This window comes from Chelonoidis abingdonii, chromosome 6 (assembly GCF_003597395.2).
Source record: "Chelonoidis abingdonii isolate Lonesome George chromosome 6, CheloAbing_2.0, whole genome shotgun sequence".
Taxonomy (NCBI): domain Eukaryota; kingdom Metazoa; phylum Chordata; order Testudines; family Testudinidae; genus Chelonoidis; species Chelonoidis abingdonii.
Window position 1 is genome coordinate 108,995,526 of NC_133774.1, and position 26,829 is coordinate 109,022,354.

At 39.9% G+C, this 26,829-nt stretch overlaps 1 protein-coding gene across 5 annotated transcripts in view; it reads right to left on the reverse strand.

The window, feature by feature from the left end:
• CCDC171 (coiled-coil domain containing 171) overlaps positions 1–26,829 on the reverse strand; it is a 272,987-nt gene that overhangs the window by 80,080 nt on the left and 166,078 nt on the right. For all 5 annotated transcript variants that reach the window (XM_075067320.1, XM_075067318.1, XM_075067319.1 and 2 more), the window contains one exon: positions 7,878–8,030. In XM_075067320.1, the coding sequence (XP_074923421.1) occupies positions 7,878–8,030 (153 nt within the window). The remainder of the gene's footprint in view (positions 1–7,877; positions 8,031–26,829) is intronic.

A 26,829-nucleotide genomic window follows, 5' to 3' on the forward strand; every position in this document is an offset into this window, starting at 1 on the left:
CTAATCTGTTCTGTTCACAGACTGATCCACTCTTACTTTGTTTACTTCCCTCTCAAGGCTAAATCTGCTGTGGAGAGCATCTGGACATCTCCAAACCACTCCCCCAAACTTCTAGTTAAGCTCTGTAATCGTTCGGCGAGCCTCCATCCTAGAATCATATTTCCCTCCTTACTCAGAGTGAAGTCCATCCCAGAGATGAACAGTCGTCTGTCGGTAATGCTCCACAAGACCGTTACATTCCCAGCCCTCCTTATTAGACACCCTGCCTGAGCCATCTGTGAATCGCCATAGATGCTTGTCACACCTTGTCGCCTTCTCTGACCAGGTCAGAATCCACTGAAGATCATGGAATCCGATTCCTTAGCGTCTTACCAATCGCTGGATAGTCCCCCTTGATACACGTCCACAGCGAGTATCTGAGCCATATCATCGTTCCCACATGAAAGGACAATAGCGATTCTTGGTCCCGCTCTTCCCGCTATGGACCTTTTCAAGCCTCAGGTCCACATCGGTATCTTAGCAGCCCAGCAGAAAGACACACCCTTCAGTTCTCCGATCAGGTCAGTTACGCGCTGTCTACTTACTCAGATAAGGGAGTCTCAATCACGTAGACCTTCTTTTCCTGTGACAGTGTGATTCTCGGTCCTATCCCCTGCACACGCTGTAAGCCTCTCGAATTCCTATTCACCCTTGCATCCTCCTGGGCTAGTATTTGGTGTTGCCTTCCATTGACTCCTTCCCTCCTTACCGCAGGACAGCTGCTCTTCTCATAGTTTCCTTGCCTCTCTCCTCAGCGACGCAGCTGCTGTGCCCCTTCTCATTATCCAACTCTGCAACCTGTTCCTGAGTTCTATTCTCTTCACTGGCCCCGTCTTTTCGTCTGCCTGGTTCTCTAGTCACATGCTTTCCACCGTCCACATTTCCCTCAACCACAGTCCACCTCACTCAGAATTCTGTGTCCTGCTCCATCTGCTTGTCTGAGCTATCCTTCAGCCCCTCGTTCGTGTTCCATCTCTGCTGAACCCCTCTAAACTGCAACCAAAGTTTCCACCTGCATCTCCAATCCTCGATCTTTTCTTCCTTACAGCCTCGATCAGGCGGCACTTCATGCAGAGTAACGCCTTTCAGGTACCCGTCCGGAATCATGTACATTGCCAGCAGCTTCCAACCAGATCATCCTCAACTGTTCTTTCAGTCACTCTGTATCAGTCATGGCCTTCTCACTTCGTGCCTGGCAGCCAACCACACAACACAGCAACGGGCCCCCAACAGCACCAGGCCACAGGCAGACCACCGCCCGCTCCATTCGTCTAGGCCTGTTGGTTCCTCTTGTCTTATCTCTCCCTGCACCGAGTCCCCCCTGTACAAACCCCTCTGAACTCCCCTGTTAGCAGCTCTGTGTGCTGGCTGCTGTGCGCTGCAGGCTGTCTGTGCACTGCCTGACTGGGCTATTTATAGGACCCCAAATCGTGTAAGCCCCGCCCTAATCAAGGGCTAGGCCGATCTCGTCAGCACACGACCCTAGCAGCCTCCAACACACAATACAATCCACAAACTACAAAAACCTGCTCCTCCAACAGAACTCCCTCTGAAACTCCCCTGTTAGCAGCTCTTTTTGCTGGCTGCTATGCCGCTGCAGCTGTCTACACTATCGGGTGCCTTTTCCATGTGTCAAGTCATCTCTCAACCTTCTCTCTGATAAACTGAATATGTTGAGCTCCTTATGCCTCACCTTTTATTCCCACCAAATTTCCATTTCCTTTGCACCCATTTCTCCATCTTCTCTGTCCATTATTCTCTCTCTCTACCCTTTCTGTCTCCTTCCCTTCCCCCTATAATTTGGACTCCAATGGGATGGAGGAGGAGTAGGGATAACCACTGCCACCTAACTCAATGCTTCTGCCCTCAGCCAGGTAGATGCACTGTGGTGCTGTACCAGGTGCCCATCTCATCTCGTATACTGACTTGCCCTGTCCTGAACCATGCAGCAGAACAGAGCAAGCCACAGAGTGCAGTGAGCACATTCAGGTTCAGAGAAACACTCAATCACCTGGCCCACCACAACTGTGGCTCCCAATTTCTGTCATCACTATTAAAATTTTTCAAATATTTTCACTTCTACAAAACACGGGATGCTGACATCAGTGCAAAAAGCACAAGGCTGGAAGCTATGAAGGTCAGAGGCTCTGGAGAACTGACATCATATGAATAAATATACCATCCTTTACAGGTAACACAAACTTTGCCCTAAATTGCTTTTCATCACTTTCTAGAATGTGTTTGAAAGCACAGTGGCAAACGCCATGTCGCTAAAACAGCTCACTGCAGTACTGGACTCACAAGAGACGTTCATTTGGCGGTATATTACCATGGATTCACATGCTTGCCACGGACATCTATGGTGGCATGAGTTGCCCAAAGCTATGGTTGCTCCTGCCCCAAAGCACCCAAGAAGTACTTGCTTATGACTTGCCACTACTTTACTGTACAGCACTCAAAGCTCTCCGTTCAAAGCCTACTGTTAACTCTAACTCAGAATGAAAATGCAAGTAAGCTAATGTGTTTGAAGGAGTAAAATGGATCAAGGAACTCTACTGTTAAAGTAACTGTAAAGTAACAAGAGTTCATTTAATGGGAAACCTTGAAGCAAAGTCCAAACTCTGGTACTACAGCTAGATACCAATGAACAAGACATAAGAAAGTAATGAGACTGTATTTAAATACATTTTAAATTATACCTTTTCCAGTTGTATGCCTCAGTCAGGGTCTTAATACATAAAACCATCACAGAGTCACAAATTATGTTATATAGTTATAAGAACATAAAAACGGCCATACTGGGTCAGACCAAAGGTCCATCTAGCCCAGAATCCTGTCTTCCGATAGCGGCCAGTGCCAGGTGCCCCAAAGGGAATGAACAGAACAGGTAATCAAGTAATCCATTCCCTGTCACTCATTCCCAGCTTCTAGCAAACAGAGGCTAAAGACGCCATCCCTGTCCACCCTGGCTAATAGCCATTGATGGACTTATCCTCCATTTAATTTATCTAGTTCTTTTTTGAACCTGTTATAGTCTTGGCCTTCACAACATCCTTGGGCAGAGTTCCATAGGTTGACTGTGTGTTGTGTGAAGAAATACTTCCTTGTGTTTGTTTAAAACCTGCTGCCTATTAATTTCATTTGGTGACCCCTAGTTCTTGTGTTATGAGAAGGCGTAAATAACCCTTATTTACTATCTCCACATCAGTCATGGTTTTCTAGATTTCAATCATATCCCCCCTCAGTCGTCTCTTTTCCAAGTTGAAAAGTCCCAGTCTTATTAATTGCTCCTCATACAGAAGCCATTCCATACCCCTAATTGTTTCTGTTGCCCTTTTCTGAACCTTTTCCAATTCCAATATATCTTTTTGGATTTTGGACCACATCTGCACGCAGTATTCAAGATGTGGGTGTACCGTGGATTTATACAGCGGAAATATGATATTTTCTGTCTTATTATCTATCCCTTTCTTAATGATGCCCAACATTCTGTTTGCTTTTTGACTGTCGCTGCACATTAATAATAAACAACAACATTGAGTGGATGTTTTCAGAGGACTATCCACAATGACTCCAAGACCTCTTTCTTGAGTTGGTAACAAGTAATTTAGACCCCTTCATTTTATATGTATAGTTGGGATTATGTTTTTCAATGTGCATTACATTAGTTATAATTTGATTCGGGATATTTCATTTTATAAGCAATAATTTTCAGAGTCACTTAAACTTTCTTAAGGGAGTGGGTAGGTATAAGAAGAGATAAGCGCAGAAGACAGGGAGAAATTATGGCGAACTTTGTATTATGAGATATTGACTTTGAACTTCATGGAGAGAGACTGTGGCAAGAATGTAGCATGCAGTCCTTGGAAGCTGTTCATGCACAGAAATAACTGGGTGAATATTTCTCACCTGTATTATGCGATAAGGATGGACTAGATGAGCATAGTGGTCTTTCTGTTCTAAAAGTCAATGATCTATTAAAACCTGATGGCCACATCCAACGATGGCTAAGTCCATGTAGCTTTGACTGACTTAAATGGAGCTACACTCATTTACACAGCTAAGTGATCCAGCAGGGGACAACCTGATTAGTCCTGAAAAAAGGAACAGGGTCTTGACAGATACATTTTGGGTGGGGAAAACAGAAGTGGGAGGCTATCATCTCTGAAACGACAGCAGTTACTATAACTATTACACAACTATTCATAATGTTGTTGGTACCAAGAGATGGAGGGCAAGAAAAAAGGTTGATAAAGGAAGGTGCAGCAGAATTGTGACGAGAGCATAGATAAGATGGAGAATGGACAGAGAGGACTCAAAAATAATCAAGCTTCGCAAGCAAAGGCAGCCCAATAAAACAGTGGAAGTGGAAGGATGCAGAAAAGATATAAGAAGAGACTCTAGAGGAAAAATAATAAGCACTGTTTTAGCCATACTGAGTTTTAGGTGATTGCAAGAATGAAAAATGCATTAGAGAAAGGCAGAGATGCAGGCTGCACAAAGGGATGGCCAGGGATTGAGAAAATATTTGTGAATCATCAACATAGATGTGAGAGACAAAAAACCAGGGAGAAAATGAGATCACCCTGGGAGACAGTAGACAGAGGAGAAAGAAAGGGAAAAAAGGATTAAGATACTTTAGGGACTAGTAGGGGCAGACTTCATATTTTTGTATAGGTCTGTGAACCATTCTGCCATTATGTTCCCTGTTCCTACCTTTGCCAAAATAATTGAGCTCCTCTCTCATTATCCCCCACAAAAACAAATATTGATAGCTGACTTCTATCTACTTTGATCACATTCCACTCTGCATGAATGTGAATGAACCACAATCTCTGGATATAACTAACAATATAGGATAACCATGTGTCCGTTGCCAGAGAAAATAGTATGCGGGCTGGAAGTGGAGTGGAGATAGGAGATGTTGATTCAGAGCACAGCTGGAAAATGCAGATAAATGGATCACGCATAAGGTGTCAGTTTTTTTTTGCATAATCAGCAAACCCTCTTGGCAGAAAGACAGGGAGAAGATGGGAACCTGTGTAGCGGTTTTAGAAGAAGATCTATGCAGAGAAGTAACATTTGCTTAAGCATGTGAGGACCAGTAGTGTGGAAGAAAGAGGATCAAACAAAGTTCAATGGAAAATGTCTGTGAGATATTACTTGGAACTAGAGGTGAGGAGAAGCGTACATTATCACAAGGTGAAAGACAGCCAAGTGGTAGTTAAGCCAAAGAAGAAAATAGATACCAAAATAAGGATGAAGTTAAAACCAACATCCTTAGTTGAAAACTCTCAGGGATGGTTTGGATAAGAGAAGAATGGAGAGATGAAATCTTGATTTAGTAATTACCGTTTTAAGTAATACTAGACACTAACAGAATGGTGTACTTCCCAGGAACAATTATTTTTAGCAATAAACTATATATTTGCGTGGTTTCCAGATTGGCGTGTACTGTACTGAGCACATATGAAGCTCTGCACCCTGAAAAACTGTTGCAAACTATTTGAGCTATTGACCAGTTGGTCTGGGGTTAATGCACTGGATAATCTCTCTGGATAAAAGCCCTCCTATCTTAGGTTTTGTACAGGGGGGGGGGGGGCTAAATGTGATATTATTGGATCACACATTCAATTCCACTATTGTGTGCTCCAAGACTTCGTGAATAGAGTGGTTTCGTGCTATATAGTATGCATGAAATCTGAAATACCGGGCCAAAGCGGCTAGCCTAAGAATAGGCCACTGGACCTACCCTTCCTTACCTTTGGGATGTCAGGGGAAAGCTCCCATGTACTATCTATCCATATATCTATTTCAGCAAGCAATCACACTGCCTTTTTATTAAAATCTAAGAAAGGAAATTCAATGCAAAAACATCCCACTCCAATTTATTGGAGTGTTAAGGTTGAGAAATTAAAACACAGAACAACCTGAAAGTTCAAATTTATGACTGCTACATTTGTTAAAATTCAGGCTTTCTGAAATCACTGCAAATATTAATGGATAGAGCTTACAAAATATACAAATATTACAAAATACTACATACATGCAAGTGTGTTGAGTTAAGGTGTTTCAGGAAAAATTACTTTGAATCTCCTGTCTTTGTTATGTTTAAATTCTAAACCACAATTTTGCATTAATACTTATACTTAGGCTATCAGTAGACTGAAAACTCCCAGGGAGAGGGGTTGTCTTTTTTGTTTGTGTAGCACCTAGCATAATAAGGTCCTGATCTGTGATTGGAGCCCACGGATGCCACTGCCATACAAATGACAGACAATAACAACATAGTTTTTGCACTGATGACGTATATAGAATTATATAATTTACAATAAGAGTTAAGTTTAATCAGAGGCATCATAGCTTTTTATAGTGCCATTTCAAACCATAGAATAGTGTTTCAAAAACTGTAATAGCATAATCTTAACTAAAAACTCTCTATATCCAAAGGCAAGCAAACCTCACTGCAGTAATCTTGGCAGGCTTCTCACTCTTAGCTACACAAGTGGTCATCTTGACTGAAACCCTCAATAATAAAAAGACAAAAAAGCAACCTAGTAAGGCTGAAGCAGCTCAGCAGTACACATGTAAACCTAGTAGTACCAAAAAGATAAAGGAAAATTAGTTGGAAAAGGAAAGAAACAATTTCAATAGGCCTCTTAGGATGTTTAGAGCCACAAATGTATCCACACAGCTTTGCACTTATGTGATATCATTAGATCACACATTCAACCTTTCATCCAAAGATCTTAAAGTTTAAGTTCAGCACCGAGGGAAATATCTCCCTCTGTGCTGATCCAATGTAGAAATGAGTCAATGAGAAATTAATGCAAGCTCTTATGGAGCCAACCAAAGTCACAAGCACAGTCCCTGAATAATGCTTTGCTGATATGTTTACTTGGTTTGTTTTAACGACTCCCCTCTTCCTACTTGACACTCAGTGTAAAATATTACCTCGGTTTTCCTTACTATCCTTTGCTGTATCCAGAGTGAAAAGGGAGAAAGAAAAAACCCAAGACAAAAAAACGCTCATCCCTTTATACAATAAGGAAAAAGAAAGAAAGAATTGGAAAAAAAGTATTAATTATATGCAAATTACCTACATAATCTCACTAAAGACATATTTAGCTACATATTTGTGACAGTTTATATGTCTGCCTGATGCCTGTGTGACACAAATATATCTGCATTCAATAATCCCCCTAAAGACAGTTTTCAGATCTGGAGAATCACCTTATTAGCCTTAAATTAACCCAAATTTTGTCATGGACAACAATATTTTAGACATCAAATGATTCTTGAAATAGGATTTTAACTTTATAGATCATTAATCATAATATTTCTCTTTCACTGGATATGTATTATGAATAAGTATAGCTGTCTACAGAGAATAATCACATGTTCTAATTACCATTTTGGTTATACGCATAATTAATAACATTCTGGCTTAATAGGATATGCTGCATCTATAGACAATCGTATGTTTCAGGTCCAAAATCTAACTGCCAGCTGCATTGCCAAAGACAAAGAAGCCATGACGCTGTGTTTTTAGCTTTGGCAACAATGAACAAATCTTTATACAAGACATTGTAGTAAAATTAATCCTCTCATTGCTCTCCATCCACCACCCTCCCCATAGCCACGTATCAAGCATCACAATAGCATTTTTATACTGGTAATATTGTATTACTGTGCTAAACTGTGATATGAAAGTAGCTATATTGAAGAAATATGATCACACATTCCTATCAGAACTACACAGTGTGAGAGTAGATACAGCCTAGTAATCTGAATATCCAAATTATAAAATCAAATTAAACTATGGAAAGCAGACTTACTGATTGCAAGCTTTCATTTTCACGAAGACAAGCTGTTTGGAGTTCTGATTTCAGGGCTGCAATGTGATGTCGATGAGATGCTATTTCTCTCTCTAGTGTAGCAACTCTGGAGCTTGCGAGTTGGTAGACATCCATAAAACTTATAATCAGAGCCTTTAAAAAGTAAAATAAATAATCAATACCGCATGGACCTTACATAAATGCCAGCTTGCATACAGCCAAATTTATTAATAGAATCACACTAACTAACTTTTATTAATAAAGAAAATAAAGGTTGGAAGATTTTCTGAAGTTCAGCAACAGTATTTAACAATGAAAAGACATAGCAAAGGTTTATGTAACCCTACCAATATTGTAAATTGGTGATAGCATTACAGAAAGCACACAACCCTGCACTTTAATTAGGAGATACTTTCAAATACAGATCACTGCATTCAACAGCTGACACTATTTTTCACTGTACTTAAAAACAAGTTTCAGTGTAAGGTCAATTTCTCTCTGCAGAGAAGTTTACCTCAAACACAGTTTGAGGTAAAGATGCATATTTTCAGATTGAACTGAGACACTCACTCTCTCAACTCACATTAAAAAAAAACCCCACAGATTTAATTTGGCATGCAACAAAAGAAATCAAGGAACCTTCCAGACCTCTTAAAGTAAATAACCTGTTTACAGTATAGCTGGGAAAATATAATTGTGCTTTGTGTATACGGAAGAATGTTCCAGCTGTGTAATATTGATCAGACTGATAATAAAGTTAACAGCAACAGAGAATAAAAATGATTGGGCAGTCCTAGTAACTTTAGATCTACCCTAAATAGTATAACACAGTTGAGATTATTGCTCTTCTTTACAACAGGTTCATCACATTTTATAGGTTACAGTTCTCTCTTCTGAAGTGACCTGTAGTGAGTTTTCTAATGTAAGAACAGCTTTAAGGTTAATATGAAATCTGTAGGCTAAAATAAATTCATTAGCACTAAAGGAAATTCCCAAGATTTTTTCAAGTTTTTGTTTTATACATTTTCTACTGTTTGTGAAAACAAAATTAAAGTAACAGGGCTGAAGTCAAATGTATTACACCAGGGGTGAATACGGCCAAATATTACTAATAAATTACTTACATCACATATATGGTAGCTTTTCTCAGTAAGAAGAATCCCAAAGTGCTTTACACATTATGGCCTCACTCCAGGAAAGATATCCAAGCCAGCGTAAGGGCTTGCCTTTGTTGATACCTACCAAATGCATCCGTATCTTGAGTAGAATGTGGCAGCCATTTACAAAAAATATTACACAATGGTTTAGAACAAAACAAAGAATAGTATGTTCCATACAAAACACTATGATGCTTCACCTGAATGAGATTGCACATGGGCTTAAATTTAGGCATGTGCTGAAGTACCTTGATGCAACAGGGCCTGTGACTGAGCACTCATAAATCAGGAAATCTCAAAGCTGAGGTTACATGCCCATCTTAACTCTGACCCTTTCTATATAAGTATTAAGATAGAGTCCTTCAATATATTATACTCTCAACTTTTACGATAATGACAATAAGATTAAGTATATCAAATTGAAAATATATTTCAAGATGCTAAACGTGTATCTCAAGATGCAGAGAAAAAATCTTGCCCCATTCTATTATTTGAGAAATTTGTATGCTGTTGTGTAACTTACAGATGAATACACAGAAGGGAACAGGGTTTAGGCTGCAGGTGCAATTTGGACTCTGGTATTTGCTGACTTTTCTTTGAAATAAAACTCCATTTCTGTAACTATTTAGTCACCAATATGTGAATTGCAAGCATGCATACCTGAAGTACATATTTAAGGTCACAACTAAAATTAAAATGTGGAGACTGACTTTTCTTAGCTGCCCACCCTTTGAGTTGAGGACCTGATCCTGCTAGCTCACATGTGCAGGTGCACCCTTTTGCCAATGTAGTCCCATTAGTGAAAACAGGGCTCTGCCCATGTATACGAAATTGTAGAATCAAGGTGTTATTGAAGCCCCTACTGAAAAGGTGCTGTGCACCCCATTTCACCATTTTCTTATCAACCATGACCTTTCTAACCCCAGCTGTTTCAGTTTTAAAAGGTTGGAAAGACTTATTTATTTTTTAAATCACAGGGATAGTGTATTTTCCTCTCAACTCTTCTTATGCTCAAACTTTCAGGGGAAAAAAAAACAATACCCAGATTGAAAGGCAGAAATTTCACAAACAAAACACAAGCAGCTGGAATGGAAACATTTATGCAACCTTAAGGAGGTTTGAACTCCCAGAGGAATTTTGACAGGGCAGCCTAGATTTGAAATCATCAGGACACGGGAGTCAACATCCTCTACGCCTCCGAAAGGTACCAGCAGATCTTCAGTAACAAATATCCAGAACATCAATTGTAAATCTAATCTGGAAGACAGCACCCCTAGCAGTAAAATGTGCTTAGTATCAATCAAGACACTGATATATTGTTGAGTCAACACAAACAAAATCACATGGAGAGTCACGAACATTGCTTCCTACAGTACCTAAGCATCCCTTATTTGAACCGTTGGTGGGAGAGGGAGAAATCTTTCCTATTTGCTCATTTTAAAGTTGGTCAAACAGTGATTTCACTCGTTTCTATTCGAATTTAACATTTTTTGTTTTTATCCTTATTTGTATACTACAGAAATAACATCTGCAATCACTCTACAAATAAGGTTTATTCACTGATCAACAGTGTTGTTAACAGAATTGGAGATCAGGTATCTTCCAGAAACAGAGCTTCACAGCCCCCTGCTTCCACCAGCATGCCAGATTTTAAAAAAAACAGATACAACAATGACAAGTACAGATACTTTTGTAGCCTTCCGGATATATTTTTATAGCACTAAATTTGACATTCAGACATGTCTGTGGGAACCAAATTTTAGTTAGCCCTTCTGTTTTTTGAATACACTGGTAATAGCGTGACATGCAAACTGGGAATAGAACATCTGAAATAAGTAACAAATCATCTTTCATTACAAGTAAGAATGATTTTTAAAATACATATTAGACATTGATTTTCATTCAGAAAAGCCAGTCATAGTGATCCCTGAATACTATAGGAAGCAATTTTTGCAACCCACACATATATTTTCACACATTCACTTTAAAAGCTAAAACCCCTTTCAGACTGACGAGTATTGTAGGAATGTCAGTGGGGCAGAAGACTTAGCTAAAGAGGCCACAGCAATTCTGAGGGTTGAAGAATGTTAATTTTAAACATTAAAAAAGGCAGCTGGAATATAGGATGTGAGTTAATAAAGGCTGAAACTCGCATAGTACTGCCAATTTTACAGCAGAAATGGTAATGAATTCCTTTTTTTGGTTAGTTCAGAGTAAGTAGTCAGAGTCCCCTTCCTTTTCCCTCCTCTATGCTTCCATTTCATAGGAGATGTAGTTATTTTTTTAAATCATATATCTTTTAGTGCTATTGACATGGCAGAAGCATATTATAATGCCAAAAGGAGTTATCACTATGAGAACATACCCATGTTCCAACACTGCTGCTCAAGACCTGTCAGCTTCATGAAAACAGAAAGGCAACATGCTAAACTGGCTGCAACTAATGACACAAAAAGGGTACTGAAGAGAGTAGCATGGAGAAAGGTCTTGCAATTAAGGTGATGGACTGGGGTAAACGTTAAGAACTTAAATCTCATTTTTAATATGTGATGTTCAATGAAACTTAAGAGCCTAAAGGCCAGATTTTTAAATATCTTTAGGTGCTTAAAGATGCAGGTGGATGGCGAGTGGGATTTGCCAAAGTGTCTAGGTGCCTAAACTCCCATTGATTGTAAAGGGAGTTAGGTTCCAGGTATTTTGAAAAGTTCACAAGGTGCCTATCTGCATCTTTAGATGCCTAAATACTTTTAAACACCCAGCCTTAAATTACTTTTGAAAATGGGACTTAGGTACCTTTGAATATGTTATTCTTAATTTCTTTTTGCGTCTATTCCCAATCAGTAAAAGGGGGCATTGTGAGAATAAATGCGTTAATGTCTGTGATGCACTCAGTTACTATGACAATGGAGGCAATGTGAGTGGGGAGATAGATAAGATAGTACTTATCCTTCCACTTTCCTAATTTTGGTTAAAATGGACATTGACAGGTGACACTACCTGTTTTAAATTAAAACAGATAAAGGTAAGGATTAGTCAAAAACATAACAAAACACTGGAAAAACAAGAAGAAAAAAAATCTACTTAACCTAATAAGTAAGCTGAACCCTGCTCAAACACTACTAAGTTTGAGGATGGCCTATTTGTACTACAGAGTTTCTCACAAATAGTCTGGTTTGGGTTACAGATCTATGAAGTTGAGCACCTTACTCTGACAAACTCCCAGTGAGGCAAACTACTTCAAGTCTTATATGATTTTTTTTTTAACAGAATGAACTATGGAGCAAAAGTGCAATTTTAAAATCAATATATTGTCCCCCTCCAGTCAACCTTAGAATAGAATAAGAGTTTTCACAGGAAGCCCCTTACTACAGCACATGCAGAAATTATAGATATATTCCCTCCCTTCAGTGATATGACTGCCTGATCATCTCTGTGTGCTCACTGTTATTCAGAAACAGCAATTCTAAGATGTACAGTGCAATATTATGCTTGTAAATATCTTTTTCATTATATTATTAGCTAGAAATTTGTCAGCTAGAAGACTAATCTTTGGGAATTTTTTTTATAAAGTATAGTAAAATATGGCATTCTGTTAGCTGACACTGATAAATTATGCAGCAATGGTCAAGAGACATGAAGATTAAAGTACAAAATGAGGGCTAAAGCATATCCTTTAAATTTAATTAACTAGATCAAAGGTCACTCAAAGTATTACCAAGTTGAAAACTCTGGTGGAAAAATATTTTAGGAAACACATAGATCAGAGTGCACAAATTATTAAATGATTTCTTGTCAAAGTACTAATGTATTTATTATACTTCATGAGGAAAGGAAAATCAGTTATTTATTCCATGTGGAAATACTCTGTCAGTGGGATACCCTTTTCCCGATTATTAGGTTAATGTAACCTAGTGAGAGTAAAAACAATCCAACAAGAACTAATTTTTTCTGCAGTTGTACTTTCTGTGTTTTGATTTGCAGATAAAAAAAGATTAAAATATTATTCAATGCCTTCATAGCTGCCAATAAATACCAAACGTAAAACAAACTGCATAAAGGACCAGATCCTCAGCCTGTAAATCAGTGTAGTGCTACTGACTTCCATTTCATTTACACCAGCTGAGTGTACAGCAATTACATACCTAGAGATGATTTTATCTCCCATTTAGAAGAAAGGAAAGGGAAGGAAGTAAATAACCATAGGCAATCTATTATGAGCTAATGCAAATCAAAGAATGTGTCATAAACAGACCAGACAGGCAGCATAAGCCTCAAATGTGTACCGTATAATACAGCAGTCAAAAAAATCAGGAACCAAGTATTTCACATATTGCATCTTTATTTTTCAAGTATGAAAAAAAGAAAAATCAAAATTAACATTCCCCTGTTAGGTTTCCCCCTTCAGAAAATCCTGAACTAAAAAGAATATTAGTAGGTAGTAAAATGTACCTAAAGGCAATATATAGAGATAAAAAGAACAAAAGAAAGAATAATAAATGGACTGCAGAAGAATGAGAGCCTAACTTTAGTATAACAAAGCACTTAGATAAAAATCTGAAGAGACTACAAATTTTATGTATAGTGTGAAGTTTGGCTGATGTGTGAAAATAAAACTCAGAAGATAGGAGTTCTGTGTGTTTAATGGATAACGTATAGTATGCCTTTTATTACTGCAACCCTAGTTTATGTCTGGCCCTAATATTACATAAATAAGATTAGTTTAACAGGTTCACAAAAACAAACATATACCAATTAATTTTGGCTTTGAGAAGGCCAACCCCGAGTGATTTTATGATATTTATTAGAAGCCTGTGGAGGCTGTTTTTGTGGGTAGAGGGATTAATTTCCCCCCTCATTTTAGCATTTGAAAATTCACTCTGGCTGCTTTGTCCCATCGCCCAAAATGTCTAGTGGCAACATCAGTAGAAGATGTAAATATAGCAGCTTCTCAGGCATCAGAAAAGGCCTCATGGGAGACAACATTCAGCAAAATTGCACTTTTGCAGCTGTTTGGCACTTTTTTAATGATCTGTTCTCCTGGTATCTTGTTTCAACAGTAAACTTTTTGTTGGGCTCCATTCAACCGTGGCACGTACAATTTAAATGTGCCAAAAATCAAACCAGTCCTGTTACAACTTTTTTCAACCAAAGCTGACTCAGGGCCACACTTGGGGCCTACCTCTATCCCCTTTGTTCCGATAACAATTATGTTCCCCCAAAGGTCTCGGAGGATAGCCCAAGGGAAGGAAGCTTGAAATAAAAGGCTATATTCTCTGTCAGAGGTAATGACATGACTTCCTACAAGAAAACTGAAAAGAGAGCATTGAAATTGACAGAGACTGAAGGGAAAGTGCTTCTTCTGGAAACCACAGCAAATGGGCATAAAACAATAGTCATGGAAATTATTATAAAGAATAACTATTGATCCAATAGAAAATAATTTATAAATTAAGACCATTAGGGGGGAGTTTGTTGATAAGTTCAGGCTCTGGGGACTCCAAACTTTCTTCTAACTATTGAAGCAAGCTATCATTTTAGGAGGAGGATCTTGCTGATGCATGGAATATTATTTTCATTATTTATGCGTGGTAGCGTACAAGATGAAAAATAAAGGCAGTCATTGCCCCAGACGGCTTACAGTTTAAGAAACAGACACAGAGGAAGCTGTTAAAACTATTCCCTTCCTCCTCTCTCCCATTTTCTTTCTCTTTTCCTCTTAAGCAATATTGATCATTTTACTGTGGGTTAGTATTTATGGGTCTCATGGAGAAAGGAAGTCTTTGGAAGGCTTGTGTGTCAGCAAAAGAAGGGCACGGTATTGGAAAGTCATTCCATGAATCGGGGAGCATCATGAAGAGGGCATGAAGATGGAGTGGGAGGAGAAAATGAAGACACCCCAAGACTAACACCACTGAGGGAACACAATAAGAAACTACAGAGATTTAGATATTTAGACTGGGCTTTTAAGGGGCAGATGAGCTGATTAAACTTGATATGGTGGGGAAGGGAAAGCTAATGAAGTGACTTGAAGAGGGAATGATATTGCCTGATGAACTGCCAAGGAAGACAATTTTAGAGACTACGTTTTGGAATGATCAGAAGGGAGCAAAATGGGGAAATTAATATTAGATTTCCAAGATATTGTGGGGGAAGGAGCAGCAAGACTCCGTAAGAGCCTAAAGGTACTGGGAGTATGTTACTTTGCTGTTAAGTCAGCTTCATGGTTAAGTGATGTACACCTAAGAAATACAGCAAAATGTATGTGCGCACAGGTACGTTAGCTTAGTAGTTTAGAGCCTGATCTAACTCCGACTGCAGTGCCAAATAAAAACTGTGCTGATGGCTGAAAAAAATTACCAGTACAAGAATAAGGGGCTGACAAAATTATTTACATAAATACCACAGAGAGTTTATATAAAACTCTAACTCAAGTTTAATCAGGATTATTTTGACAAAGCAGTTTGTGTAAACAGATAAGAAAGAAAAAAGGTACAAGGTGATACATGTGTATCTAATGTAGGAAAAAAAGATGATATTGTATTTACTAGAGATTACAGAATGTGACCTCATAAGTAAAGAGCCTACCATAAAGCATATGCCTACAATGAATGGGCCAGAATTAAGTGCTTTGAATGCTTAATCATGCAACCTGAATATATTCAATATATTTTTTAAATGGAATTGTATAAACAGTTCTCATTCTGTTGCACTGTCTAACACACATTATATGTCTCAAGCAGAAAAATTTCTCACTGGGAAACTGACTCTACTCTGAAATTGTTTTAGACAACCAGTTTTAAAGAGAGTTCTAGTCAATGTTTTTGTTCTGGCAGCATCTAGCTAGTGTGGACAGGTCACCTATGTCTTGAGAGAGTTTTTGAAAAACGTTCTTAAATATTTTTCTACTTTGAGAAGGGGTTTGTCAGTTTCCCAGGGCAAAAAAAGGAGGGAGGTTTGGATTGAATGTTTATCTGAACCTATGAAAGTCCCACCCATCTACAGGCTAACTTGATATTTGATACGTATCCCTAATCATTCAGACTCATAAAATTATTCCATTCATCCACCTATCTGTTAGATGCTTCTTCTCTCCCCCTTCCCAATCTTGGTGGTTTCTGCTTTGACTGTCACCCTTGCCTTTCTCTCTCAATAACACAAACTCAGGTACCACACCCATACTTTTCAAAAGCGCGTGCCCCTGCCCCACTCAAAATATACTTGCCCTGAAAAGCAATGGAAATTTTGAACCCTAAAAACTGATGCTGTTTTCAGTTCAGTAAACAGTGTTTGGACTTGACTATTGTAACTCTTTAGCAGCATGTTCCACTATCCATTAATCAATTTGGTAACCCAATAAGCAAGACAACAGGTTAAACATACGCATGCAACCCTGTGTTTACATCCTATACACTATTGTAATAATCTTTGTGCAATGTATGCCTTGCAAGGTATCATTTAAAAACTCATAACTTGCAGGTCAATTATGATGAAATATAGGTAGCAACATTATATGTGAAGTTATAAGATTCCCCTGTATGATGTTAACAACATGTGTTCCAAACCCACAGCCCTGCTCAGGCAGAAATCAGAAGGTCTGTCCTAAACAAAGTAATCTGTGTGCCTTGCAGGGCTGGCTCCAGCGTTTCTGCGGTTAAAAAAAAAAGAGCCGCCATAAAAAAGCTGTGATCGGCGGCACTTCAGCAGCAGGTCGTTCCCTCCGAGATAGAGTGAGGGACCTGCAGCTGAATTGCCACCAAAGAGCCGTACGTGCTGCCCCTCTCCATTGGCCGTCCCAAGCACTTGCTTCCTGCACTTATGCCTGGAGCCGGCTCTGGTGCCTTGATTTACATTTAAGCAGTAAACAGTCATATCAAGTGGCCATTCTTTGGCAAGAATGGGAGGCAGGGACAAAGAGATCAGCATCTTAGCAAAGAAACAACAAGGTTTCCTTCCTGCACCAGACCCCATATCTCTTGGATCTTAGCTGGAAATGATTTTCAGTGAGGAACTGACACTATAAAAAGGAGGGGCAAACACCCCAAACACCCCTTTCTGTCCCCTCGCTGACCTCATCTGCTGCACTTGAGAAGACAAAGGACACAGCTGTTGGACTCTGGTGGACCAGAGAAGGTCCTGACCTGAAGAGTTTGATCAGTAATGATGTTATAAGCATGTGGTGAGAAGCTTTGCTGGATTCTAATATAGTTTGTTAAGCTAGATACCAGAAAGCATTTTATATTTATTTTTCTTGTAACCACCTCTAACTGTTATGCCTTATTTGTACTCGTTTAGAATCTCTCTGTAGTTAATAAACTTGTTTTATTGTTTTATCTAATCCAGTGTGTTTAAGTTAAGGTAGCTGGGCAACAGTACTTAGGATAACAAACTAGTGTATATTATTCACTTAAAGGAATAATGGTCTTAATATATTTGGACAGTCCAGGAAATGGCAGTGCAATACAGGAAACATTTCTGGGGGGAAATATGGAGTGTGTTGGGATCACCCTGCAGTATAACCAAGGCTAGTGAGAGCCAGGATGTAAATGGCAGGCTGCAATTACACACAAAACACATCTAAAAGAGACCTGAAAGCTGGCGGCTGGCTGTAAGCAGTCCAGGTTGGAGGCTACAACAGCAAGGCATTACAGAGCATCCCAGGTTACAAGGCAGAGGTGACAGGTCCCCACTGGTCTGGATTGTACTCCGGTATGTCACACCCAATAACCAAGACAACAGTTTAAGTTACACATGCAATATGGGAGTACAAGAAGAGAACAGATGCATTTCAAATGATAAGACTTCATGCATCTGAAATTCACATATTTACAAAACACACACTCTAGAACTGCACTTTCAAATAGGATAAAGACAAGAGAAAATTTAGTATAACTCAAAAATATATCATTTAATTTTTAATCCTTCCTAAACTTTTCTCTTTCAATTTCACTTCATCAGTACGCCACTTGGGACACATCATCAGCCTATTTCTTAAACACAAGACAACTGTGGAATTAACAGAACAGCTTCTAGCTTTTATGCCTAGTTTTACATTCTGAAAGGTTTACTTGAGTTTTCCTTAATCCTTAAGTTGCATATTCATTGCTATATTTCCTCTAACTGCTGTCACTTAAATTGTCATGCAGAACAGGGCAAATCGGGGTCAGTTTATGTAAGTGGCATCAATCTGAGAAACTTCATCAGTCTTTATTTCAAGGCATTATGCAAAGAAAACTGACATTAAGAGAGCCCTAACTGACAGCAAACTAAATCAATCAGCAAATCACTAAGCCATAATAAACTCGCTCAAGTTGTAGATAACCCTTCCTTTTCCAGGCCTTTATCTAAACAGCCCATCAAATGCTGCCTTTGACCAAAAATTCATCAATTCTGTTACAAAATCTTAGCAGTAATATAGTGTAAAACTGCATGCATTCTCATTACTTCAAATTATCAATAAGGATAAGCAAAAATAAATGAGGTTGGTTTATAATGATGAAATAGTAGGCTGTTAAATGAAAAACAAAAAAGATTCAAGATTTGGATAGACTTTTTAAGCTGACTACTAATCATGTAGCTAAAAATTGAATAAGACTTGCTCCTGCTCCCAGTGAAGTCACTGGGAACACTCTCAGACTTCAAATCACAGTATGATAAAGCCCAGTACAATCTTTCTCTGCTATTCAACAGATTCACTCTCTCAAAATTCTTCTACTTTTTTTGCTTTGTTTTGAAATTAAAAGAACCAGCACCACAAAGCAGACACCAGAGCTTCATCTTCTCTGACATTTCACTTTATACTGTGTTATACATGAGTCTATCCATTTTTTTAGGTACCCATATGGCCCTCAATAGCCCAATATCTAATCTCCTGAATGGACTCATCCACAAAATGGTATTATATTCTGCATACAGCAATATCAAACAATAGGAAAAAGATTACAGTACACTCAAGCTACAGTACACTCAGGGGAAAGAACTGATAAAACGAGTTCTTTCCAAAAGATACTACACATATTCCCTGACCAGTTATGGCAAGTCTGCACTCAAGGGCTATCTTGGCACAGATGTGCCACTGTAGCACTTCTGGTAAAGACAAGCTTTGCTGACAGAGGAGCGCTTTTCCGTTGATGTAATTACCTCACATCTGCAAGAGGCAGAAGCTATGTCGGCAGGAAAGCATCTCCCACCGACATAGCACCAGTGTGGACAGCACTTAGGTCAATGTAACTAACTTTGCTCGGGGCTGTGTGTCTTTTTCACATCACTGAGCAACGTAAGTTACATCGACTTAAGCGGTAACATGGACCAGCCCTTAAAGGGAGAGGATTTCTCCAACTGAAAAAGGAGACTACTAACACAGGTAGTGCCAAGAAACCCTCTTACACTGTTTCCTATCACCAGACATTTTCCTCTTGTATCAATGGCATATATGAAAAGCTCGATCTAACATTGCATGTCTCATCTTACCAAAGGAATAATTACTATGAAATAATACTGATACTTCCTGCTGGCTCCTGAGCATATATCCTGGTTGGCGACAAGTTGAAAACTACAAGAAGAAAGCAGAAATGCAAGCAGGAGCCAAACTAACTGAATCTGAAAGTAAGTCATCACAAGAAATAAAAAACTAAAAACAAACAAACAAACAAAAATGAGGGCAGGGTCCACTCCGCTCTCCTTTTTTCGCACAATACAAGGACAGAAAGTAATTCCCCATTGTGACTGATATTATCTTTCCAGAAACTGATGACTTGCTGAGCTAAAGAGGCAGCAACCCCTTTAATGCTCACACAGATCTCCTTGACCCTCCAAAAACATATGGCTGGAAAAGTGTGGATTTTTTTTCTTTGGTGTTTTATGGACTATGACTAGCCTAAACAGGATTGGTGCCACGATGTTACCCCCAAAGGACTTACAAGCTAAAATGACAAAAAGGGGGGGGCTAAGGGTAGGGGAGTATGTTGTACAAGCAGAGTGATCGGCAGGATGACGGACATACAGCTTGCAAGCGCCAGTTCTTCTTTTCTTAACTGTATTCCAATACTTATTTATTTGGTGTGTGGGGAGTGGAGGGAAAATGGCAGGAAGGGTGAGCAAAGAGGTGAAAGGGAGTCAGGAAGATATCTATCAAACAACAGCTTCTACAGCTGTCCTCACAAAAACACTACTTAAAAATTAAAAGAATGTTCAGATCTATTGCCAATGATGTGCCAGTCAAGAGGTTGGAAGGTAGCTCAGCATGTGCAAGAATCTCATATTACCAGTTTACAAAATAAATCATAACTCAAAAAGGATTACTTATGACCATTTTAATTATCAGAGGGGTAGCCATATTAGTCTGGATCTGTAAAAACAGCACCTTATAGACTAACAGACTAATTGGAGCGTGAGTTTTCGTGAGTGAATACCTGACATGCATCTGACGAAGTGGGTATTCACCCACAAAAGCTTATGCTCCAATACATCTGTTAGTCTGTAAGGTGCCACAGGACTCTTTGCTGCTTCTCCCATTTTAATGAATCCCTGAAATAAATATGAACATCTGTAACTGGAGATTCTTTAAGATTCATGTCCCCTATCTGTATTCCACACGTGAGTACACGTGCTCCAGGCACCTGAGACTGGAGATTTCTAGCAAGTAGTGCCAATTGGTCCTCACCTCCACAACTGCCCTCCTTGGGCTCCAAAGCAAGGGTATAAGAGGAAGTGCAAACCAATGCTCTCCACTTCCTCATCTTACCGTGAATCAGAAAGAGCTGAAGAAGAGATGGAGGAGGGCAGGTAGTGGAATACAGACAGAGACAACACGTGCTCTGGATTATGAACAGGAGAGGACATCCCTATCTCCTTAAGGTGGTTTCTTTCTCCAGTGCCAAGATGTTTCTTCCTCCAGTGCTAATTGGAGTTGCAGCTATCAAGGGATGTGAAGAGTAACAAGAAGGGTTTCTACAGGTATGTTAGCAACAATAAAGTGGTCAGGGAAAGTGTGGGACCCTTACTGAATGGGGGACACAATATAGTGACAGATGATGTAGAAAAAGCTGAAGTACTCAATGCTTTTTTTGCCTCGGTTTTCACAGACAAGGTCAACTCCCAGACTGCTGCACTGGGTAACACAGTATGGTGGGGGGAGGTGAGCAGCCCTCAGTAGTGAAAGAATAGGCTAAGGACTATTTAGACAAGCTGAACATGCACAAGTCCAAGGGTGCTGAGGGAGCTGGCTGATGTGATTGCAGAGCCATTGGCCATTATCTTTGAAAACTTGTGGCAATCGGGGGAGGTCTCAGACAATTGGAAAAAGGTATATATAGTGCCCATATTTTAAAAAGGGAAGAAAGAGAACCCGAGGAACTACAGACCTGTCAGCCTCACTTCAGTCCCCAGCAAAATCATGGAGCAGGTCCTCAAGGAATCCATTTTGAAGCACTTGGAGGAAGGTGATCAGGAACAGTCAACATGGATTCAGCAAGGGCAAGTCATGCCTGACCAACCTTATTGCCTTCTATGATGAGATAACTGGCTCTGTGGATATGGGGAAAGTGGTGGATGTGATATATCTTGACTTTAGCAAAGCTTTTGATACAGTCTCCCGCAGTATTCTTGTCAGCAAGTGAAAGAATGAACTATAAGGTGGATGAAAAGCTGGATAGATTGTCAGGCTCAACAGGTAGTGATCAACGGCTCAATGTCTAGTTGGCAGCTGGTATCAAGTGGAGTGCCCCAGAGGTCGGTTTTGTTCAACATCTTTATTAATGATCTGGATGAACTGCACCCTCAGCAAGTTCGCAGATGACACTAAGCTGGGGCAAAGAGGCAGATATGCTGGAGGGTAGGGATAGGGTCCAGAGTGACGTAGACAAATTGGAGGTTTGGGCCGAAAGAAATCAGATGAGGTTCAACAAGGACAAGTGCAGAGTCCTGCACTTAGGAAGGAATAATCCCATGCACCGCTACAGGCTGGGGACCGACTGGCTAAGCAGCAGTTCTGCAGAAAAGGACCTGGGGATTACAGTGGATGAGAAGCTGGATCTGAGTCAGCAGTGTGCCCTTGTTGCCAAGGCCAATGGCATTTCGGACTTTATTAGTAGGAGCATTGCCAGGGCTCAAAGGAAGTGATTATTTCCCTCTATTCAGTACTGGTGAGGCCACACCTGGAATATTGTGTCCAGTTTTGGTCTCCCCACTACAGAATGGATGCGGACAAATTGGAGAGAGTCCAGCGGAGGGCAACGAAAATGATTAGGGGGCTGGGGCACATGACTTACGAGGAGAGGCTGAGGGAACTGGGATTATTTAGTCTGGAGAAGAAAAGAGCGAGGGGAAATTTGATAGCAGCCTTCAACTATTTGAAGGGGGGGTTCCAAAGAGGATGGAGCTAGGCTGTTCTCAGTGGTGGCAGATGACAGAAGAAGCAGCAGTGGTCTCAAGTTGCAGCTGGGGAGGTCTAGGTTGGATATTAGAAAACATTATTTCATTAGGAGGATGGTGAAGCACTGGAATGGAGGTGGTGGAATCTCCATCCTTAATGGTTTTTAAGGCCCAGCTTGACAAAGCCCTGGCTGGGATGATTTAGTTGGTGTTGGTCCTGCTTTGAGCAGCGGATTGGACTAGATGCCTCCTGAAGTCTCTTCCAACCCTAATATTCTATGTCCCTCAGGAGGGCTGGTTGTGAAAGGAGAAGACATTGAGGGTAGGGATGGCTGATGATATCCTCTGGGGAGATGGTATAGGTTTCAGTTCATCCCAGAGTGTGAAGTGTTCCAGTGGCCTGGACTCATGGATCCGGCACATCCGTAGTTATGGTGGACCTTTCTGGGGTGGTTCCATACCGTAGAAGAGTTTAGCCTGCAATTCTTACATTGCATCAGTGGGTGCTGATCCTTTGGCTTGTGAACCAGAGCCTTAATAAGTACTGGCGGATTCTTTCTCCTTTGTGCCTTACTCTCATGTTCTGGTAGCAGACCTAAATACTTAGGATCCACACATAAGGACTCACCTGACTTGGATGGAATCAGAGAGGGATCCCTTTTTTAAAGGCAGACCTGGAAGGAAAGATCTGTCCTTGCATTTGTGAGAGTGCCGTTTATTCTCATGAAAAGCCTTAGTGAATGATTCCTTAGGCTTAGAAGCTCTGGCCTCAGCTCCTGAGCTAATTCTCGGAGGGGTGCTGCTCATTGCCTGAGGCTGATATATAGGGGGTCTCCCTGGCCTGGTTCTGAGAAGGTTATGAGACGTTTCCTCAATGTAAGCTCTTGTCCCTCACGGGTTCAAGGAGGAAAGGAACAGCAGATGCTGTACATAGCGGATATGTGAGCCTCTCCAAGGCAATCAAAGTAGCACTGATTTTCTTCACTCATGGAGAAAAAGCAGAGGCAGGAGATAGAGTTCTTAAACCCTGGGAATCTGGGTATAATCTTTGGGGAGAGGCTCCCCAAGATGAAGAGAAATTAAGCTACACTTATTATATTATGACACTAAAATTTTAACTAACTACACTAAAAACTATGAACAATTATATTTCCAGGTTCTGAAGAAGAAGAAACATGGAGGGACAGAGAGGATTCTGACTCAGGCCATACATCAATATGAAGGAATTGGAGAGACATTGGTCTGTGACACCGCCTGCATCCTCCATTCAGAGCACAAAGAGGGCAAATGTGCAGCTGCAGACCAATGGACACTATTTGCTAGAAATCTCCAGTCTCAGGTGCATGGAGCACATGCGTACCTATGTGTGGAAAACACACAGAGACCAACACTCAAAGAACTACCTTTACTTTCTACTCAGGTCAGAACATTTCAGAAGTATGTAACTACACAACCAGCTATAACAACTTAAAAACTGGCATAGCGGGTCAGAATAAAGGTCCATCTAGCCCAATATCCTATCTTCTGAAAGTGGCCAATGCCAGGTGCCCCAGAGGGAATGAACAGAACAGGTAATCTTCAAGTGATCCATCCCCTGTCGCCCAGCTTCTGGCAAACAGAGGCTAGGTACACCATCCCTGCCCATTCTGGCTAATATCCACTGATGGACCTATCCTCCATGAATGTATCTATTTCCTTTTTGAGTCCTATTATAGTCTTGGCTTTCACAACATCCTCTCACAAGAGTTCCAGAGGTTGACTGCATTGTGTGAAAAAAATACTTCCTTTTGTTTTAAACCCGCTGCCTATTAATTTCATTTGGTGACCCCTAGTTGTGTGTTATGAGAAGTAAATAGCACTTCCTTATTTACTTTCTTCATACCGGTCATAATTTTATAGACCTCTATCATATCCCACCTTAGTCGTCTCTTTTCCAAGCTGAAAAGTCCCAGTCCTATTAATCTCTCCTTATATGGAAGCTGTTCCATACCCCTAATCAATTTTGTTCCCCTTTTCTGAACTTTTTCCAATTCCAATAGATCTTTTTAGAGATGGAGCATGCAGTATTCAAAATGTGGGCATACCATGGATTTATACAGAGGCAATATGATATTTTCTTATTTATATCGAGGCAATATGATATATCCCTTTCTTAATGATGCCCAACATTCTGTTTGCTTTTTTTGACTGCAGCTGCACGTTGAGTGGATGTTTTCAGAGAACTATCCACAATGACTCCAAGATCTCTTTCTTGAGTGGTAACAGCTAATTTAGACCTCATCATTTTATACGTGTAGTTGTGATTATGTTTTCCAAAGTGCAGTACTTTGCATTTATCAATACTGAATTCACCTGCCATTTTGTTGCCCAGTCACCCAGTTTTGTGAGATCCTTTTGTAGCTCTTCGCAGTCTGCTTGGGATTTAACTATCTTGCGTAGTTTTGTATCATCTGCAAATTTTGCCACCTCACTGTTTCCACATCATTTATGAATATGTTGAATAGGACTGGTCCCAGTACAGACTCCTGGTGGACACCACTGTTTACCTCTCTCCATTCTGAAAACTATTGCAGGGATTACTATATTTAAAGAGTATTCATACCCTACACATTATTGTAATAATCTTTGTACAACATATGCCTTGTAAGGTATCATTTTAAAACTAAATGCTAGTCAATAATACCATAGTTGAATGTATGTAGCAACATTATATGTAAAATTGTGACTTCCCTCTCGAATGATGTTGGTGGCACATGTTCAAACCCAGGTAGCCCCAACTGGGCAGAACAAGTCAAGCAGGTCTCAAACAAAGGAATGTGTGTTTACCTCAGTTTACATGTAAATTATAACAGGATCCTCAGGCAGCAAGAAGGGGAAGACAGGAGACAAGGAATATCTGCCTTTCAGCAAACATAGGTGAGAAGAAATAGCACGGACCTTCTTTCACCACCAGCCTTCTTTACTGTGAATGAATTTTAACTATGGGTAACCCTCAGGAAAATGCATTTCAAAGGGTAACTGAACTATATAAAAGTGAGGGACAAACACCCCCAGTTATCTCTCCTTGTCCATCTCTCTTTTCCACCAAAGATGACAAAAGAAACAGCCTGGGGATTTTGGCATCAGATCCTAACCTGAAATTTGGTGAGCCCTGTTGCTGGAAGCAGGTGGTAAGAATTTCACCTTGAACCAAATCTAGTTTGTTAAGTTTAGAAAGCTTATCATCTTTATTTCTCTTGTACCAATTTCTGACTTCAGTGTCTTCAATGTACTTGCTTAAAATCTCTCTTCATAGTTAAGTAAGCATGTTTTATTCTTTAATTAAAACTATTCCAGTGTTGTGAATTGTTTGGGTAACTTCACTTAAGGTAGCAGACTGTTGTATGTTGATGCCCTTGCCTTAGAGGGGCAACAGACCCAATATATCAGGACTGACGAGAAGAGGGTTGGATAGTGCAAAACACATTTGCATTCTAGCACAGGTTCTATTTCCAGAACTGCTATAGACTTGCCATATAACCTTGGACAAGATATGTAAGCCAAAATTTTCAAACTCATGGCAGTCTGTGGGAGCAAACCAGAAAAGGTAAGTAATATGGGAGGTTAGATGCAAGGCTGGATGCTTGGAATAGAATGAGGCAAGTAATTCTGATAAAATCCAGTTAAGGTCTTCTTGTTGCTCATCCAGCTTTTTATCTAACTGGTCAATATTGTTTCTATAGCCCTGCACCAAGGTGTATTTTAGTGTATTTTTGGTAAATTTAAGTTTGCAACAGGTCAAGTTCACATGGGGAATTCAGCATCCTGAGGAAGTGTTATTCCAGTTTAATGAAGATTAACATATTTACTTAGTTATGAACAAATTCAGTTCAGGGTGGAAGAGCAAAGTATTATTATAAAGAATTGTTTTTCTCTTCAAAAGATATATTAAAAAGCACTCAGTCCAGCAGCAGCACTATATGCTGCTAAATGGGTGATGGGAGTTCAGGTTTTGAGCTCATCCTATATTTTTGGAGCAGGAATGCTGTTGAGACAACATGCAGAATTCCAGAAGGGAATGCTTCCTGTTGTTTGAAGGATCATCATGCCCCCAATGGAGCAGTTCAATCCAGTCACAGGTTCTCAAGGGAGCTGCACTCAGGCATTCTTGACAAATAGGTGGTCATTGCAATGCTAGGTTACTGAAGGTGGAGCAAGTAAGTACTGAAGGTGGAGCACCTAAAACAGCCTTCGCTGTGCTTCAAATGTTACTAAAAACAAAACAAAACAAAAATTACTTAAAAACAAATTTACAAAGCCGAGAGATTCAGAGCTCAAACTACTACTGTAGCTCATCCAGGGTGTGATTTCTAGTACTATATACACTACAATGACTCGGCACAGCAGGATGATTGGAGGAATGAAGACTCACTGTTTACTTTGAAATC